Raw genomic sequence first — 17755 nt, 5'->3', positions numbered from 1 at the left:
ACTTTAAGTCTAGATAAACAGACTTAAAATAGAAATCTGTATGGCTATCACAAATAGCGCAAAAGGAATGAGTGGTCAGTTAGATAAAAACTGAGTAAATTATTACAGGAGATGGGAGACAATTTATAAGTCAGAGGGATGTATGTGTGTAAAAAGAGTAAGGAAGCATGTATGTAATGTGTAATAAGGATATTTCAGTAATGAAGAAAATGCATGAACAGTTTTACGCAAAGAGATGATCCGAGATGTCAATTCAAAGGAGCAAGCAACCTATCTATAAGTCAGATGGGTCAGAAGAAAATATTCAGACTGAAAAATGAAATGAAAGGATGGAAAATACAGAACAGAACATGAAAGACATTTAAAAAGATGTTTATTGGTTAAGTCCCAGAAGGAGAAGAGAGAAAGAATGGATCTATGGATCTGAAACAATACTTGAAGATATAATGGCCAAGAACTTCCTAAAACTTTGAACTAAAAAAAAAAAAAATCCAACCACAGATTCAAGAATCACTGTAAATAGGAAGTAGCACAAATACAAAGAAAACCACAAGTAGAAACATCACAGTAAAACTGTTGAAAGTCAAAAAATAATAATAATAATAGTAAAGAAATTACCTTCAATAATAATAGTAAACAAATTACCTTCAAAGAAGCAACTTCCCAACAGAAATACAGGAAGATTATGTAATATTATCTTCAAAGTACCAGCCCAGAAATCTATACCCAGAACAAACATTCTTCAAAACAACAGCAAAAGCAGACTTTTCATACAAACACTGACAGAGTATGTCACAGTAGACCCACATTAAAGAAAACACCACCAGCTCTTACATTAAAAGGAAAACTATCCAAATGGAACAGCAAAAAGACAAAAAAATGAGGAGCACAAGAAACAAAAAATATGTAAGTATATCACATAATTAACTGATAAATAATAATGATATCTTAGGAAGCTTAAAATATATATATATTTAAAATATACAGTACTAAAAGGGCAGGAAGAGGTAAATGGCATCAAATATTTTAAGATTCTTGCATTGTCTGAAAAGTGGCAAAAGTATTTATACCAGACTTTCAACAAGTCAATGATACATACTGAAATTTTAGTTAACCATTAAAAGGAATGAGTAACTAACAGGGAATCAGTTGGGGTAACGGAATAATAAAACTAAACATAAAGAAGACACAAAAGGAAGATAAAAAGTAACATAGACCAAGTGGGGTCAAAAAAAATACTAAGACATAGCTTAAATCTAATTGTATCTAAATGTGCATGGACTGATATTCCAATATGGCAAAAACTGTTGACTTGTTAAGTAAAATCCAACAACATGATTCTAATACAAAACATTACAAATAACTGATAAAGGTTGAAAGTAAAATGACAGAGAAAAGATATTCCATACAAACACTATCCAAATGAATGCTTCTAACAATCATAATAATATCAGATATTATACAATGCTGAAAGTTAGGGCATGTAAAGATAAAATAATCTTTTACACATAGTTCTATAAACCAACTAATATCACCTCAAAATATATAAAGCAAAACCTGGCAGAACTATAAGGAGAATGGGAAAATTCAATCACAATGGGGAATTTTTAAAACACTCCTCTTAATAACTGACAAGGCAAAACAAGATAAACTAGGTTTGGGGTTTTCTTTTTAAATGTCATTTATATTCCCTAAAAAAACATGCCCATCTTGGCTACTTTTCTCAAATGCTACTGGAACTTATTTGCAATTTTATGGAATTAATGGTATTTGGAATTGTAAGAGAAATGTCATTTTTAAGACACTTTATCAGTGGGGAAAAAGATGGCAGTATGAGAAGGCAGAAACCTCCTCCCAAAATCACATAAAACACAAAAATACACCAAATACAACTAATCCTGAAAAAGCAACCTGATGACTGATGAACAGACTGCCTACATCTGGGGAAGAAGAGAAGACCTCACAGAAAAGAGTAAAGTGGCAAAGCCACTATCCAGTGGGAACCAAGCCCTCCCCCTACCCCCAGCCCACAGGCGGGAGGAAGAGGAGTGGGCCAGGGAGGGAACAGAAGCTCATGGCCTCTGAAAACCTGGCCCTGGGGAACTTCTCCAGGAGCACAAACCCACATTACATGGTGCTCTGGAGATTGGTGGGGCTGGAAAGCAAAGATAGGTAGAACACGCAGAGAGGCAGAGATTCTAGCCACTTGTGAAGAACAGGTATGTACTACCAGCCTCCCTGAGAAAAAATAAAGGCAGGCAGTTTGAAGGCCTTCGCAGCAGTGAGAGATGGACTAAAGGGGCAAAGATTACACACAGCTCTCTGCTCAGGAGAAAGGGCAGGTGGACAAAACCTACCTGGCATACTCAGCCCAGCAGGTTGGGAACTCGCAGCAGCTTCAGATGCTCCATTCCTCTGGCTGGCAGTGCAGCCCCAAGGCCCCCCACTGTGGAATGCAGCCTGCCGCTCCTTACTCGAGGCAGGCACCAGTCCCACTCAGCCTGCCAGAGGGTGGCCCTGCCCATGGTACCCACAAGGGAGTAGCACAGAGGCTCCTCCCTGCACACATGACCCACTTGACCTGTCAGTGAAAGCAGGCATTACAGCCAAGAAGGAAGGAAACCCTCCCAGCTGAGCTCTTTCCTCCAAGCAGGTGCCCATTCAGCTCACCTGTGGCCCCTATACTGTGGAAGGCTGAAGGGAGGGCAGCCCCTCCCATGGTGGCTCCAGAGAGTATCCTCCCTGCTTGCAAGATCAGCTGACAGCCCTGAATTCAATACCTAAAAGCAAGACAGACAGGTGCCACATCCACTGCATGTCAACAACTGTGACTCCCACACAAGAAACTGAGCTTCTGGGCAATAGAAGGTACCACCCACACATAGCTATGTTTCCATAAGAAACACTAAAAAAATGAAGTGCAAAAGAATTTGGTCCAAACAAAATTATAAGAAAAAAATGCCACAAAGAGGGCTTAGTGAAACTGAAATCACAAATATTCTTGACAAAGATTTCAAAAAAAAGTCATGAACATGCTCATGGAGCTACAGAAAAATATTCAAGATCTCAGGGACGACTTCAACAAAGAGATAGAAACTTTGAAAAATACAGTATCTGAAATGAAACCTACAATGGAGGAATTTAAAAGCAGATTCAATGAGGTAGAGGAGATAGTGAAAGAAATACAAATTAGAGAACAGGAAAACAAAGAAGCTGAGTCACAGAGAGAAAAAGTGATCTCTAGGAATGAAAGAATATTAAGAGAACTGTGCAACCAATTCAAGTGGAACAATATTCACATTATAGCAGTACCAGAAGACAAAGAGGGAGAAAGGATAGAAAGTCCTTGAGGAAATAATTGCTGAAAAATTCCCAAATCTGGGGAAGGAAATAGTCACTCAGGTGATGAAGTGCAGAGGTCTCCCAACACAAAGAACCCTAAGAAGACAACACCAAGACATAGAATAATTAAAATAGGAAAGATCAAGGACAAGGAGAGAGTATTGAAAGCAAACAGAGAGAGAAAAAGATCACTTATAAAGGAAACTCCATCAGGCTGTCATCAGACTTCTCACCAGAAACCCTACAGGCCAGAAGGGAGTGGCATGATATATTCAATGTAATGAAACAGGAGAGCCTCAAACCAAGAATACTCTTCCCAGAAATATTATCATTTAAATTTGAAGGAGGGATTAAACAATTTCCAAATAAGCAAAGGTTGAGGAAATTCACCATCACTAAATCATTTCTACAAGAGCTGTTAAAGAACTGTTCTAGATATAAATGTTCCTAAGGCTAAATAGCTATCACCAGAAAAAATAAACCCACAGTAAAGGTAGTAGACCAATTCATTACTAAGCAAACACAAAATTAAATCAACTACTCACAGTTAGCCAAGGAATACAAGAAGAGGGCAGAATATCACACCTAATAGATAAAATGTGGAGGAGAAGGAAGAAGGGGGAGAAAAAAAAGTGCCTTTAGACTGTTTGAAATAGAGCATCCCACAATTTAAGACAGACTGTCAGATAGAAAGGAAAGTACCCTTGAACCTTTGGTAACCACAAATCTAAAGCCTACAGTAGCAATAAGTACATATCTATCAATAATCACCTTAAATGTAAATGGACCAAAGTCACCAATCAAAAGACACAGAGTGGCAAAATGGATTTAAAAACAATACCCATCTGTATGCTGCCTACAAGAGACTCACTTCAAAATCAAAGACATACACAGGCTAAAAGCAAAGGGATAGAAAAAGATATTTCATGCAAATAACAAGGAGAAAAAAGCAGGAGTAGCAGTAATTGTATCAGACAAAACATTTCAAAACAAAGAAAGTAACAAGAGACAAAGAAGGGCATTACATAATGATAAAGGGGCCAGTCCAACAAGAGGATATAACCATTATAAATATATATGAACCCAACATAGGAGCACCTAAATATGTGAAACAAACACTAACAGAATTAAAAGGGGAAACAGAATGCAATGCATTCATTGTAGGAGACTTCAACACAACACTCACTCCAAAGGACAGATCAACCAGACAGAAAATAAGTAAGGAAACAGAGGCAGTGAACAATATACTAGAACAGATGGACCTGACTGACATACACAGAACACTCCACCCAAAAGCAGCAGGATACACATTCTTCTCAAGTGTACATGGAACATTTTCCAGAATAGATCACATACCTAGGCCATAAAAAGAACATAAATAAATTCAAAAACACTGAAATTGTACCAACCAGCTTCTGAGACCACAAAGGTATGAAACTAGAAATAAATAATTCAAAGAAAACAAAAAAGCCCACAAACACATGGAGGCTTAACAAAATGCTCCTAAATAATCAATGGACCAATAACCAAATGAAAACAAAGATCAAGCAGTATATGGAGACAAATGAAAACAACAGCCCAATACAGATGGATTCACAGCTGAATTTTATCTAACATATAAAGAAGAGCTAATACCATTCTAAAGTATTCCAAAAAGTAGAAGAGGAGGGAATACATACAAACTCATTCTATGGGGTCAGAATCACTCTAATACCAAAACCAGGTAAAGACACAACAAAAAAAGAAAATTACAGATCAATATCCATGCAAAAATACTCAACAAAACATTAGCAAAGATACATCAAAAGGATCATCCATCAGTCATGACTAAGTGGGATTTATTCCAGAGATGCAAGGATGGTATAATATTCACAAATCAATAAATATCATACATGACATCAACAAAAAGGACAAAATTCACATGATCATCTCAACAGATGCTGAAAAAGCATTTGACAACATTCAACATCTATTTACGATAAAAACTCTCAACAAAATGGGTATAGAGGGTAAGTACTTCAATATAATAAAGGCCATATATGATAAACCAACAGCCAATATCATACTTAACAGTGAAAAGTGAAAGCTTTTCCTCTAAGATTGGGAAAAAGACAAGGATGTCCACTCTCACTATTTTTATTCAACATAGTACTGGAAGTCCTAGCCATGGTAATCAGACAACACAAAGAAATAAAACGCATCCAGATTGGTAAGGAGTAAGTTAAACTGTCACTGTTTGCAGACAACATGATAATATATGTATAAAACCCTAAGAAATCTACCCAAAAACTATTCAAATAACTAAATTTAGCAAAGTTCCAAGATACAAAATTAATACACAGAAATCTGTTGCATTCCTATATACTAGCAAAAAATTGGAAGAAAGAGAAGTCAGGAAAACAACTCCATATACAATTATATCAAAAAAAAAATACCAAGGAAAACATAACCAAGGATGTGAAAGAGCTATGCTCTGAAAACTATAAGACACTCATGAGAGAAATTTAAAAAGATGCCAATAAATGTAAATACATCTCATACTCATGGATAGGAAGAAATAATATCACCAAAATGGCCATCCTGCCTAAAGCAGTCTACAGAGTCAATGCAATCCCTATCAAAACACCAATGGCATTCTTCAATGAACTAGAACAAATAATTCTAAAATTTATATGGAACCACAAAAAATCCCAAATAGCCAAAGCAATCATGAGAAAGAATAAAAAGCTGGGGGAATTATGCTCCCCAACTTCAAACTCAACTACAAAGCCACAGTAGTCAAAACAATTTGATATTGGCACAAGAACAGACCCACAGATCAATGGAACTGAACAGACAGCCCAAATATAAATCCACACATACACAGTCAATTAATATTTGATAAAGGAGCCATGAATATGCAATGGGGAAAAGCCTCTTCAACAACTACTAGTGCTGGGAAAACTGGACAACTGCATGTAAGAGAATGAAACTGGGTAATTGTCTAACACCATACATAAAAGTAAACTCGAAATGGATCAAAGACCTGAATGTAAGCCATGAAACCATAAAACTCTTAGGAGAAAACATAGGCAAAAATCTCTTGAAGGTAAACATGAGCAACTTTTTTATGAATACATCTCCTTGGGCAAGGAATACAAAATCAAAAATGAACAAGTGGGACTACATCAAACTAAAAGGCTTCTTCTATACAGCAAAGGACACCATCAGCAGAAAAGGCAACCTACAGCATGGGAGAATACACTTTTATATTCATATATAAATATATTCATATGTAAATATATATTCATATATAAATATATATATAAAAAATTTATCTAATAATGGGTTAACACCCAAAATATATAAAGAACTCACATGCCTTAACACTCAAAAAACAAATAACCCGATTAAAAAATCAGCAGGTGATCTGAACAAACACTTCTCCAAAGAAGAAATATGGATGGCCAGCAAGCACCTGTGAAGATACTGCAGATCATTGATCATCAGGGAAACGAAAATTAAAACTGCAATGAGATATCACCTCACACCAGTTAGGATGGCCAATATACAAAAGACAAGAAACACATAATGGTGGTGATGATGCAGAGAAAGGGGAACCCTCCTACACTGTTGGTGGGAATGTAAAGTGGTACAACCGCTGTGGAAAGCAGTATGGAGGTTTCTCAAAAAACTAAAAATAGAAATACCATTTGACCCAGTGTGGGTAAAATTGAAACATTTCCAGAATATCTCGCCTGGCTTTAGTGCATTTGGATCTTTCCTCAGAGGTGGAGAAGTTCATCTCCATATCAATGGATGATTACCTGGGTAACAGAGGGCTTATCTGTACCTGAGAGGTGAGGGGGAGGACCGGTGGTTGCTGCTAGAGCAGAGAAGAAAGACAGACTGGGACTGCAGTTTGTGAGAAATAAATGGGTTTTAAACTTTATTTCTCCCTTTGACTGATTTTGGTTTTTAGGGGTATTTAGCCCCAGGATTTCCTTTCCCCGGACTGACAATTGGCGTAGTATTGGCAGGATTCCTGTGAACCCAAAATCTGTCATAATGGGTGCCACCTTTGGGAGGGCCGCCCCTAGAAATGATGGGGAGAAGTGGCACTCGCGCCGCGGGACATGTGTCTACACTCATGTGGTCATGGAGGCACCACCACCACTGCTGGCCATGCCGACCCCGGCCTGTGGCCCGAGCCTAAGGCTACTACTTCTGCCACTGCTGCTGCTTCTGCTGCCGGCTGGAGCCTGGCCACAACCATGGAAAGGAGCAGAGGTCAGGGTCACCTTGGTAGAGAAGCAACTGGCTGCTGTGTACCACAGCTTGCTGACTACAGAGCCCATCACTGGAACAGCTCCAACAAAGGTGATAACTACCTATCCCATTGTGAGGTGGGTGCGAGACTGGACCCAAAGGCCACGGAGTGGCATGGCACAGAAACCTACCATATATCATGTGACTGGCCACTTGCCTTTGGCATCCCCAGGGAATGATGAAGCAGACACATTGGCCCAGATGCGCTAGCTGGAAAGAAAGCCTGCCTCTGATGTAGCCCTATGGCTACATCAGTGTTTGTTGCACGTGGGGCAAAAGACAATGTGGGCCTGTCGGTGGGGCTTGTCTTTCACCTTTGAAGAAGTCAGCCAAGCCCGGAAGGAGTGCCCTGCACGTTGTGCAGATCAGCAAACCACCAAGAGGGGCCTAGAGCATCTCTCTGCAGCCTATGATCAGTCGCCGGTTACTGAGAGCAATCGAGGCACCCACTTTATTGGACATGTGTTGCAAGTATGAGTGCAGCAATTAGGAGTAAAATGGACGTGGCCCTGGACATTTCAACACACGGATCAGCAATGGCTGACTCTTCTGGCACCTTGGGAAAAAGGCCTGGAAGCTGGCCTTCTGTGCAAATTGGCCCCCGACAATCACGGTTACTTGCTTCTACAGTCTTTGTGTCCTGGATGCGCCCCCTGGCTGCAGCTGCCGCATGATGGCTGGAATGGACGAGTTTTGGACTTAATCTGCATGGGACTTTGAACCTAGCTGAATCCTCTGGCTTGAGAATCATGATTGTGTTGCTGTTAAGAAAATAATGTTTAAAGAGAGGCTTGACTTTGTCTAATGTCTGGTAAAAGTTTTGTGAGCCATCTAGCATGATTGTTAGGAATGAGTAAACAAATGTAGAAATGTATTTTTGTGCTTAGTGAGAGATTGTGCTCTAAAGTAACCTAGTTAAATTCTCTGGCTTGAGAATGATTATGTTGCTGTTGTCAAGAAAATAATGTTTAAAGAGAGGCTTGACTTTGTCTAATGTTCAGTAAAAGTTTTGTGAGCAATCTAGCATGACTATTAGGAATGAGTAAACAAGTGTAGAAACGTATTTTGTGCTTAGTGAGAGATTGTGCTGTAAAGTACATTTACTTGATCTGCATTGGCTGAATCCTCTGGCTTGAGGATTATCAAGATTTTATTGCTGTTGCTATTGCATGTTACTAGATTGGTCAGAAGAGGGGGATCAAGCAAATTGCAAGGCGAGATTTCTGGAAGGGTGGATTGTGGGTAAAATTGAAACATTTTCAGAATATCTCACCTGGCTTTAGTGCATTTGGATCTTTCCTCTGAAGTGGAGAAGTTCATCCCCATATCAATGGATGATTACCTGGGTAACAGAGGGCTTATCTGTACTTGAGAGGTGAGGGGGAGGACTGGTGGTTGCTGCTAGAGCAGAGAAGAAAGACAGACTGGGACTGCAGTTTGTGAGAAATAAATGGGTTTTAAACTTTATTTCTCCCTTTGACTGATTTTAGTTTTTAGGGGTATTTTGCCCTGGGATTTCCTTTCCCCAGACTGACACCCAGTAATTCCACTCCTAGGAATTTACCCAAAGAAAACAAGATCCATGATTTGAAAAATATATGCACCCTTATGTTTATCACTGTACTATTTACAATAGCCAAAATATGAAGCAATGTAAGTGTCCATCAATAGACAAATGGATAAAGAAAATGTGGTACATATATACAATGGAATATTATTCATCCATAAGAAATCCTCCCATTTGCAACAACATGGATGGAGCTAGAGGTATTATGCTCAGTGAAATAAGCCAGGCGGAGAAAGACAAATATCAAATCATTTCACTCACTTGTGGAGTATAAAAACAAAAGCAAAACTGAAGGAATAAAATAGCAGTGGATTTGCAGACACTGAGAAGGGAACAGTGGTTACCAAAGGGGAGGGGTTGGGAGGTGCATAGGGAGGGAGAAGGGAATTAAGGGGCCCTGTAATTCACAATTACAGTATAGGTAGGTCACAGGGAAGGCAGTTCAGCATGGAGAAGACAATTAATGACTCTATAACATATTAATATGCTTATAGACAGTGACCACAACAGAGCGGGTAAGGACTTGATAATATGGGCGAATCTTGAAACCACTGTGTTGTTTATGTGAAACCATCATAATATTGTATCACAATGATACTTTATTAAAAAAAAAAAAGACCCTTTCTGCTGGCAAAAGAACAAAACCTCCAAGCTTTATACCACTTTGCAGAATGGTAACTTTGCTTTATGCTCTTACACACTCAAATACTTTATCGTGATTCAAAACACACTAAGCATATGCTCATGATGTTAGTCTTAAAAATATATAGCTAAATTCCTTTACAAAAATGCTATCATAAGAGGGTAACCATCTATATATTATGTTACGTTAAGCTATTAGACTTTCTTTAGAATGTGATTGTTACTCTAGGTATATGATTTAATGATTCCAGATGTCTAAATCTAGGAACTAATGAGTTACACTAAATGAACAACAAGTTACTGAAATCATTTCTATTTGTGAAAGCAATTTAACTTTTCAGTGGTCTTAGGGTCTTGAAGCTTGAGACGTGTAAGTGCATATTAAAACAATACTTTTCAAAGACACTTTTTTTAAAGCCCAAAATAACTATATTATATGGTTTACATAAAACTTGCCTGTTAATCACTGCCTACTAATGAGTTATAATACTCACTACTCCATCATGATACCCAAACACCTTAATTATTAATTTCATTAACACTAATTAACACTGTCTCTAACCTTCCTCATTGGTCTATACCATATACTTGTGTATCTATAAGTACAACCAGTTTTTTCTTCTCAATCTCTCTCCTATGATAACTCCTAATGTTTTTGTTAGGCCCTCTACTTCTGGAAGATTAATGAGAGTTGTCCGTAAAAGTAAGAGTCTTCTCTAAAGTTTAACCATACAGAAAATACGAAAATACCACCCAGGGAAAGGAACAGAATTTTTATGTAATGTTATTTTAACTATGTGACAATTGTGTAAAACATTAGTAAAAAATTTCACTAGATATTTAGTTGGAATCTCACAATACTTTGCAAAGAAATTCTCAATCTAACATCTAAGAGTTATGTGGTTTACAGAAGAAACAAAAAGCAGGATTAATTAACATAACTGAAGCTTTTTTCATAGAAAGGTAAAGACTCTCAGCTATCAAGAATCCTTAGAAAGAGCCACAATGAAACTTGTGGCTAAACCAACATAGGCAACATTCCATTTTCATACATCTCAATAAGCCCACAGAAGAAAAAGGTAAAGACTATAATAGTATTTTTGAACATTACCAGTTTTAATCGTTCTTTTCTCCTTTTGCCAAAGGAGGCACTTGACCCAGGTTCTGATTCCTTTTTTATATCCTCATCCTCATCTTCATCTTCATCATCCTCAAAACACCAATCTGGCAATAGAGGTGGGGGTGGTGCTTCCTCTATATCACCATAGCGACGAAAAAGTTCTTTCAAGTAGTCACCCTTATAAATTCCTGGTGGTCTGGCTTGAGCAAAAGTAGCAACTGCTGCTTCAATACTATGGAAAACAACACACCATGCAGTTTCCTCACTACTCACCGATTCTGCAGAGTTATCAAAAGTCACTTAGCATATTTAAGGCACCACATGAAGTATAACAGAGGTTTACGAAATGGACAAATCACAGTCCCCACTCTCAAGGCATTCGATCTATTAAGGGACAAATTCATTCTGAAACAGTTTTAACATAAGGTACATTGATAACTCCTAAACTTTAAAGGTAAATGCAATGAGTGCATAGAAGAGACCTGGGTAGAGTCTGAGAATTTAAATGAAGCCTTGAAGATTGAGGTCTGACTCTAGGGGAAAACATCAGACAAAAAATTTGTGAGTTGCAATATGAATAAAAGTAAAAGCATGCTCATTTTTCAGGAACTTTCAGTAGACCCAGGCAATAAGAACATAGGTCGTCTGGGAGAGGCTAAGCGCAGGCAGAGTCTGACACAGGGGTCTACAGCTGGGCAGAGCAGTGGAAGGCCCAGCAATGCACAGCCAGATGTGCCTGCAGCAGAGAACCACTGAGGATGTGCCCACAGGGAAATACACCATCGGATGTGTACTTCAGCTGATTGATTTTCTGAGAAGGACCTACTGTGTGACAGGCTTTAAAACAAAAATAATGACCCTCAATCAGTAAATAGGGAATTCAGTTAGTAATATCCCACTCTCTCAGGAATACTAGGTAACTAGGGTTCTAATCTCTCAGGATCTAAAAAGGTACTTCACAATTAACAGGTGCTCAATAAAGACATGCTGATTGGTTTAAACAGAATATATCTATTTAAATATAGTATCTCCAAAAATATCTCCTCCATACAACATCATCAGTTTTTACCAGTACTCAAAAGCTATAAAAAAGGTACCATTAAAAATGAAAAGACCACCATCAATGTAAGTTCTAAAGGTGAATATAAAAACAATATATTGGTAGAACTTGTCTGACAATTCTATAAGATATAGAAAAACTCTATAGAAGAAAACACATGGATAGAAATTAGGGAAGAAAATACATAGAGAAGAAATAGTGCATGGAATCCATAAGCACTCAAATGAAGAGCTATTTAGTTCAAAATGCCAGGCAATGAATAGCACTCTAAAGATTAACCAATTCCAAAATCAAATTACTCCAAATTACATTAATTATGACTTTGCCAAATATTTGGTGATATAAAATGCTAAAGGCCAAAAAGAAATCAATAAAGTTTTTATTAATTACTAAATAGTCTTATTCCATTATAGCAAGAAACAAATACCTCCAATCCATTTTCTCCACCAAAAAGGCACATATGAGGAAACCAGTGCGGTTGAAACCATGGGTACAATGAACACCTAAAAAATAAAGTAGCTTTGGCTTAAAATTAATACATCACTTCAGAGACCACATTTTACCTCAAAATTCTAGGCCTGCAATCAAAATATTTCAGTCATTTTATAAAATAACTACATTTTGTTAACTTAGCCCCATCTTATAGCTATTAGTAACTTTACAGATTAAATTGCTTAAAATCTAATTTATAGCCCCAGCTAGATGTTTAAATGTAACATATATTGATTTATTGGTTATAAATTGTCTCTAAGGTCTAAAGATTTCTTTTAAAACTAAGATTCCAAGCATTTTAAATTTCAACAGACAACCCTAAAGGACACACAAGCACATGGGACACTTGACTGAATACAGATACACAGTATAATAAAAATAAAACTACTTTGAAGTTCTCTAGAAACCAACTGACTGTATCTTTACATTAGCTACAATCTTTCAAAATAAGCTTTTAGAAGAAAAACCTGCTGAGAAAATGAAATGTAGTTTTCTTAAATCTTTTTTCAGGATCTTTTAAGATCCTGAAAGAATGGAAGCATTCTTCACAATAGCCAAGATATGCAAGTAACCTAAGTCCCATCAACTGGTGAATGGGTAATAAAGATGTGGTGCATGCAAAGATGGAATATTATTGAGCCATGAGAAAGACATCCTGCCATTTGAGACAAAACAGATGACCTTTTAAGATCAGTGTGGTCCTACTCTACATTCTGGAAAGCTGCAAATGAGCTTCATAAATTCCAAAAATTACTGCATTTTAAATCATCTTCATTACTTTGAAACAGTAATAAAATACCTTGGTAGACATCATCAACATGACAACACCACTGCCAGGCTCATTCTCCTTCAAACTTCAAAATGAAGCTTTTCTTGTTACCTCTGCTTAATGGAAAGATATCCTTTCCATTTAAGTTTTATCTTTCACATGTTACCTGTTAAAAACCTACTCTTCTCTATATTTAAAGCACCTTAATAGAGTGTAACCAAAATCAAATATAGAAATAAACTAGAAATTAAAATGACAAAACTTCCAGAAGAAAATACAGGAGAAAATCTTTGCAACCTCCATGTAGGAAAAGATTCCTTAGATAAACAGAAAATGTAGGGAAGAAGCTACCTGACATTGGTCTTAGCAACAATTTTTTGGTTATGACACCTAAAGCACAAACAAAGCAAAAATCAGCAAATAGGACTACATCAAACTTAAAAACTTCTGCCCAGCAAAAGAAACAATTAACAAATTGAAAAGGCAACCAACAGAATGGGAGAAAAAGTCTGCAAACCATATATCAGATATGGGGTCAATATCCAAAATATATGAAGAACTCATCCAACTCAACAATAAAAATACAAACAATCTGATTTTAAAATGGCAGAGGATCTGAACAGACATTTTTCCAAAGAAGACATCCAAATGACCAACAGATATATAAAAAGAGGCTCAACATCACTAATCATTGGGGAAATGCAAATCAAAACCACAGTGAGATATCACTTCACACCTCTTAAAATGGCTACCGTCAAGATGAGTTAAATGTTGGTGAAATGTGGAGACAAAGAAACCCTTCTGCACTGTTGATAGGAATGTACATTGGTTCAACCACTGTGGAAAACATTATGGAGGTTCCCTAAAAAGTTAAAAATAGCAATCCTACTTCTGAGTATATACCCAATGGAAATAAAAATAGGATACTGAAGAGATATATGCATTCCTACGTCCATGGAAGCATTCTTCACAATAGCCAAGATATGCAAGTAACCTAAGTCCCATCAACTGGTGAATGGGTAATAAAGATGTGGTGCATGCAAAGATGGAATATTATTGAGCCATGAGAAAGACATCCTGCCATTTGAGACAAAACAGATGACCTTGACCACATTATGCTAAATGAGATAAGTCAGACAGCAAAAGACAAGTACTATATGATACTACTAATATGTGGAATCTAAAAAAGCCAAACTCATAAAAACAGAGAATATGGTGATTATTACTAATACACACTAATAGAGATCTTATATATAATATAGTGATATAGTCAAGAATACTGTATTGTCATCAGCAAACTTACTAAGAAACTAAAACTTAATTCTTCCAACCACTAAAAAGAAAGGATAATTATATAAGGTGACAGAAGTGCTCATTATCACTACAATGGCAATCCTATTACAATGCATAAATGTATCAGATTAACAAGTTGTACACCTTAAATTTACACAATGTTATATGTCAAATATATTTCAATAAAAAGAAATTCTAGAAAATACAAACTAATCTATAGTGACACAAAGTAAAAAATGATTGCCTAATCTACAACAAAGAGTTAAAGGATAGACACAAAGGAACACAAGATGTAAATGCTCTGACCCTTGATTGTGATTTCATGGGTGTCTACATCTGTCAAAACTAATCAAATTGTACAATTTAAATGAATACAGTTTAGTATATACAAATAATATTTCAATAATTAAAGTGACATACTGGTACAAGTCAGCAATTGGCATTAATTACATATTCCAAATGTTAATGTTCATCAACATGGCCCTGTTTCAGCAACTGACTTTATCAAAAATGTTACACATTTGATACATTTTAAAAAGCATACTAATAAAATATCATCACCATCTCATTTCTGTAATAGGATAAGATTTCTCTCCAAGAAAGACTTTTCTACTTCAAAAAGTTTTTTTTAATCAGTATCTTAGATTTATTGTCAATTGAGCCAAAACACCTATTTCTACCCTCATAGTAAATAAAATGATCATTAACATTTAGAATAAAAAGCTTAGTCAGTGAACTCTGCTCAATGAACAAGTTTACAAAGGAACTGCAGACAGCAGGAACGACTTGTGCGAATGTACACAAGTGTCACTTGTACCACACAGGACAAACTATAAATGTCAATAAGGAGTGTCGCATGTACCACACAAGATGAACTATTAATCAATCAAAATGGCTAGAGCATGGGGTATGGTAATAAAGTGCTGTCAATGCAGTTGCAGACAATGAGAGTCAAAATCCTGAAGAAATGTGTGCACATACTAAAGAGAATATAAGAGCAGTGGGGAGATTTTAAAGAATTTTAAGCATGGCAATAAAATGATCAGGTTTTAGAAAGCCCACTCCCAGAGCAGCTCAACAAAAGACAGACAGAGAGGGCACAACAGTGCAAGCCAGAACACCAGTAAGGAAGCACCCAGTAGTTTATGTTTGAGATAAAGGTCTTTGTGACAAGGGTCACAGTGATGGGGACAACAAAGTGAGGCAGACTGAAGAGACATTTAAGGTAGACTGCTTTCTGAGAGGCAAAGGACTGTCAACGCTAAAACAAAAGATGTAAACAGATGGAGTAATGGGTAAATAGGTGTAGGAAAAAAAAATCAGGGAGGATTTCTGATTTCTTGACCAAGGCAATGGTTACATGACTACAGACACGTGGAAACTCATCAATTTATACACTAAGACTGGTGTACTTTATTCTATGGACCTCAATAAAAAGTAAAAATAATTTTTAAAAGGTTAAAAAGGTTTTACTACTGTGCTAGTTGTTAACAGCACATGACAGAGTTCTTCTAATCCAGGTTCTGAGACTATCCTTTGCTGGAAACAAATAATTATTTATATATTTTAGATATAATTCCTTTGTCAGATATGTGTTTTGCAAATGTTTTCTTGAAGCCTGAAAAAAAACAAAGATGTAAAGGGAGTCTTTGGTTTCTGACTTGGGGCAGAATTGGGCAGTGGTACCATTTGCTAGGTTTGGAAGCACAGTTTATACCATTGTTACAGGCATGTCAACAAGTACAGTCCAACATGCTGAGTTTAAGATTCTTAAGGGATTTACAAGTATTTGGAAATAATGGTAAAGAGCTTTACTGGCTGGAGTTGTATCAGCATATAGTTAACATTTAGTCAACTATGGAAGGATAAGATTACCAAGAATGTGTGTATAAAAAGAAAATTAAGGATGAAATCTGATGAAAATCAATCTTTCAAGAATAAGGGTGGCGGGAACCATAAAAAAGACTAAGAATCAACTGTCATGGGATCAAGAAAATACAGAGAACATGGGGTCATGTACAACAGGAAAAGAAGTTTCAGGACATGAATGTTCAATTATTTAACTGTCATATAATGACTAGAACTGAAAGTCACTATTTGATGAATTTAAGAGTGCAGAGGGAGGACTCCAGAGAACAATCACATGAATGGGAATAAACAGGTTCAAATATCAATCTTTCAAAAAGTCAGCTGGAAAAGGGAAATATAAAAGAGAAAGAAACATGTAGGTTTTTTTTCAGAGATGGGGGGGTGGTGTCATTTAATATGAGAGGCTTAGATATTGGTTTGCAGGGTAAGAAGGACCTTGTTAAATCAGAGGTTGACAATGACAGGGAAAATGGATATAACTGAAATGAAAGGAATCAACTTAAAAAAAAAGACACCCCTTAGAAATAAATGACTATACTCATGAAAATATAAATTTCATCATCTCCACGGCCTTGTAAGAAAAGAAGCCTCAGAAAGTCATACAACAACGTTAGCTATAAAAAGACATTTTATTCAACATGTTAACTTAATCCAACATGTAAATCTCCTACTTTATACTTCCAATTTAAGCAACACTGAATTTAGATGTTTCTCACCTAAATAAATACTGTTTTGCATTTAATTTTTACCCTAGCAAGATTAAATATTTTTATGAACAGGAACTTTAAGAATAATTGCCAGTTAAGTGACTAAGTCATGTGATAATATATAATTTAAGTACCATTGCTCTTGTAATAGTTATGCAAATACATAAAGCAAATAAATAACTGGGTATTTAAAATACGACATGAGTTACTAACTTACAAAAACCTTCATCAAAACAAGTCTCTACAGAAAAATTTGGAAGATTATGTATTTAATGTTTAAAAAGTATATTAAGTATACTACAAGTTTGGTCTGATATGTCTTCAATGTTTTTTAAAAAAAAACAGCATTTTTCAGTTTTCCTCGGTTCATTATGAGAATGGGTCCATCTAGTGGCAAGTAAAGCACAGTTCATATCTGAAGACTAGCTCACTACTATTTCAAGTCAACTTCTTACTCAAATTTATCTTCATGTTCTAGGTAAGCTAATGTAATGAAACAAATTTATACAGCATTTCAAAAAAGATTAACGCTAATCTATGCATTAAGAGAAAACTATAGTTCTTTCAAAATCAAATCAATGGAAGA

At 36.4% G+C, this 17755-nt stretch overlaps 1 protein-coding gene across 3 annotated transcripts in view; it reads right to left on the bottom strand.

The window, feature by feature from the left end:
* RNGTT (RNA guanylyltransferase and 5'-phosphatase) overlaps positions 1-17755 on the bottom strand; it is a 262720-nt gene that overhangs the window by 230580 nt on the left and 14385 nt on the right. For all 3 annotated transcript variants that reach the window (XM_037013987.2, XM_037013991.2, XM_037013982.2), the window contains exons 5-6: positions 12467-12542; positions 10971-11211 (exon numbers count right to left, since the gene is read on the bottom strand). In XM_037013987.2, coding sequence (XP_036869882.1) covers positions 10971-11211; positions 12467-12542 — 317 coding nt within the window. The remainder of the gene's footprint in view (positions 1-10970; positions 11212-12466; positions 12543-17755) is intronic.

This window comes from Manis javanica, chromosome 13 (genome assembly GCF_040802235.1).
Source record: "Manis javanica isolate MJ-LG chromosome 13, MJ_LKY, whole genome shotgun sequence".
Taxonomy (NCBI): Eukaryota; Metazoa; Chordata; class Mammalia; order Pholidota; family Manidae; genus Manis; species Manis javanica.
The sequence above is the reverse complement of the archived record's forward strand: the minus strand, read 5'-3'. Positions and strand labels throughout refer to the sequence as shown.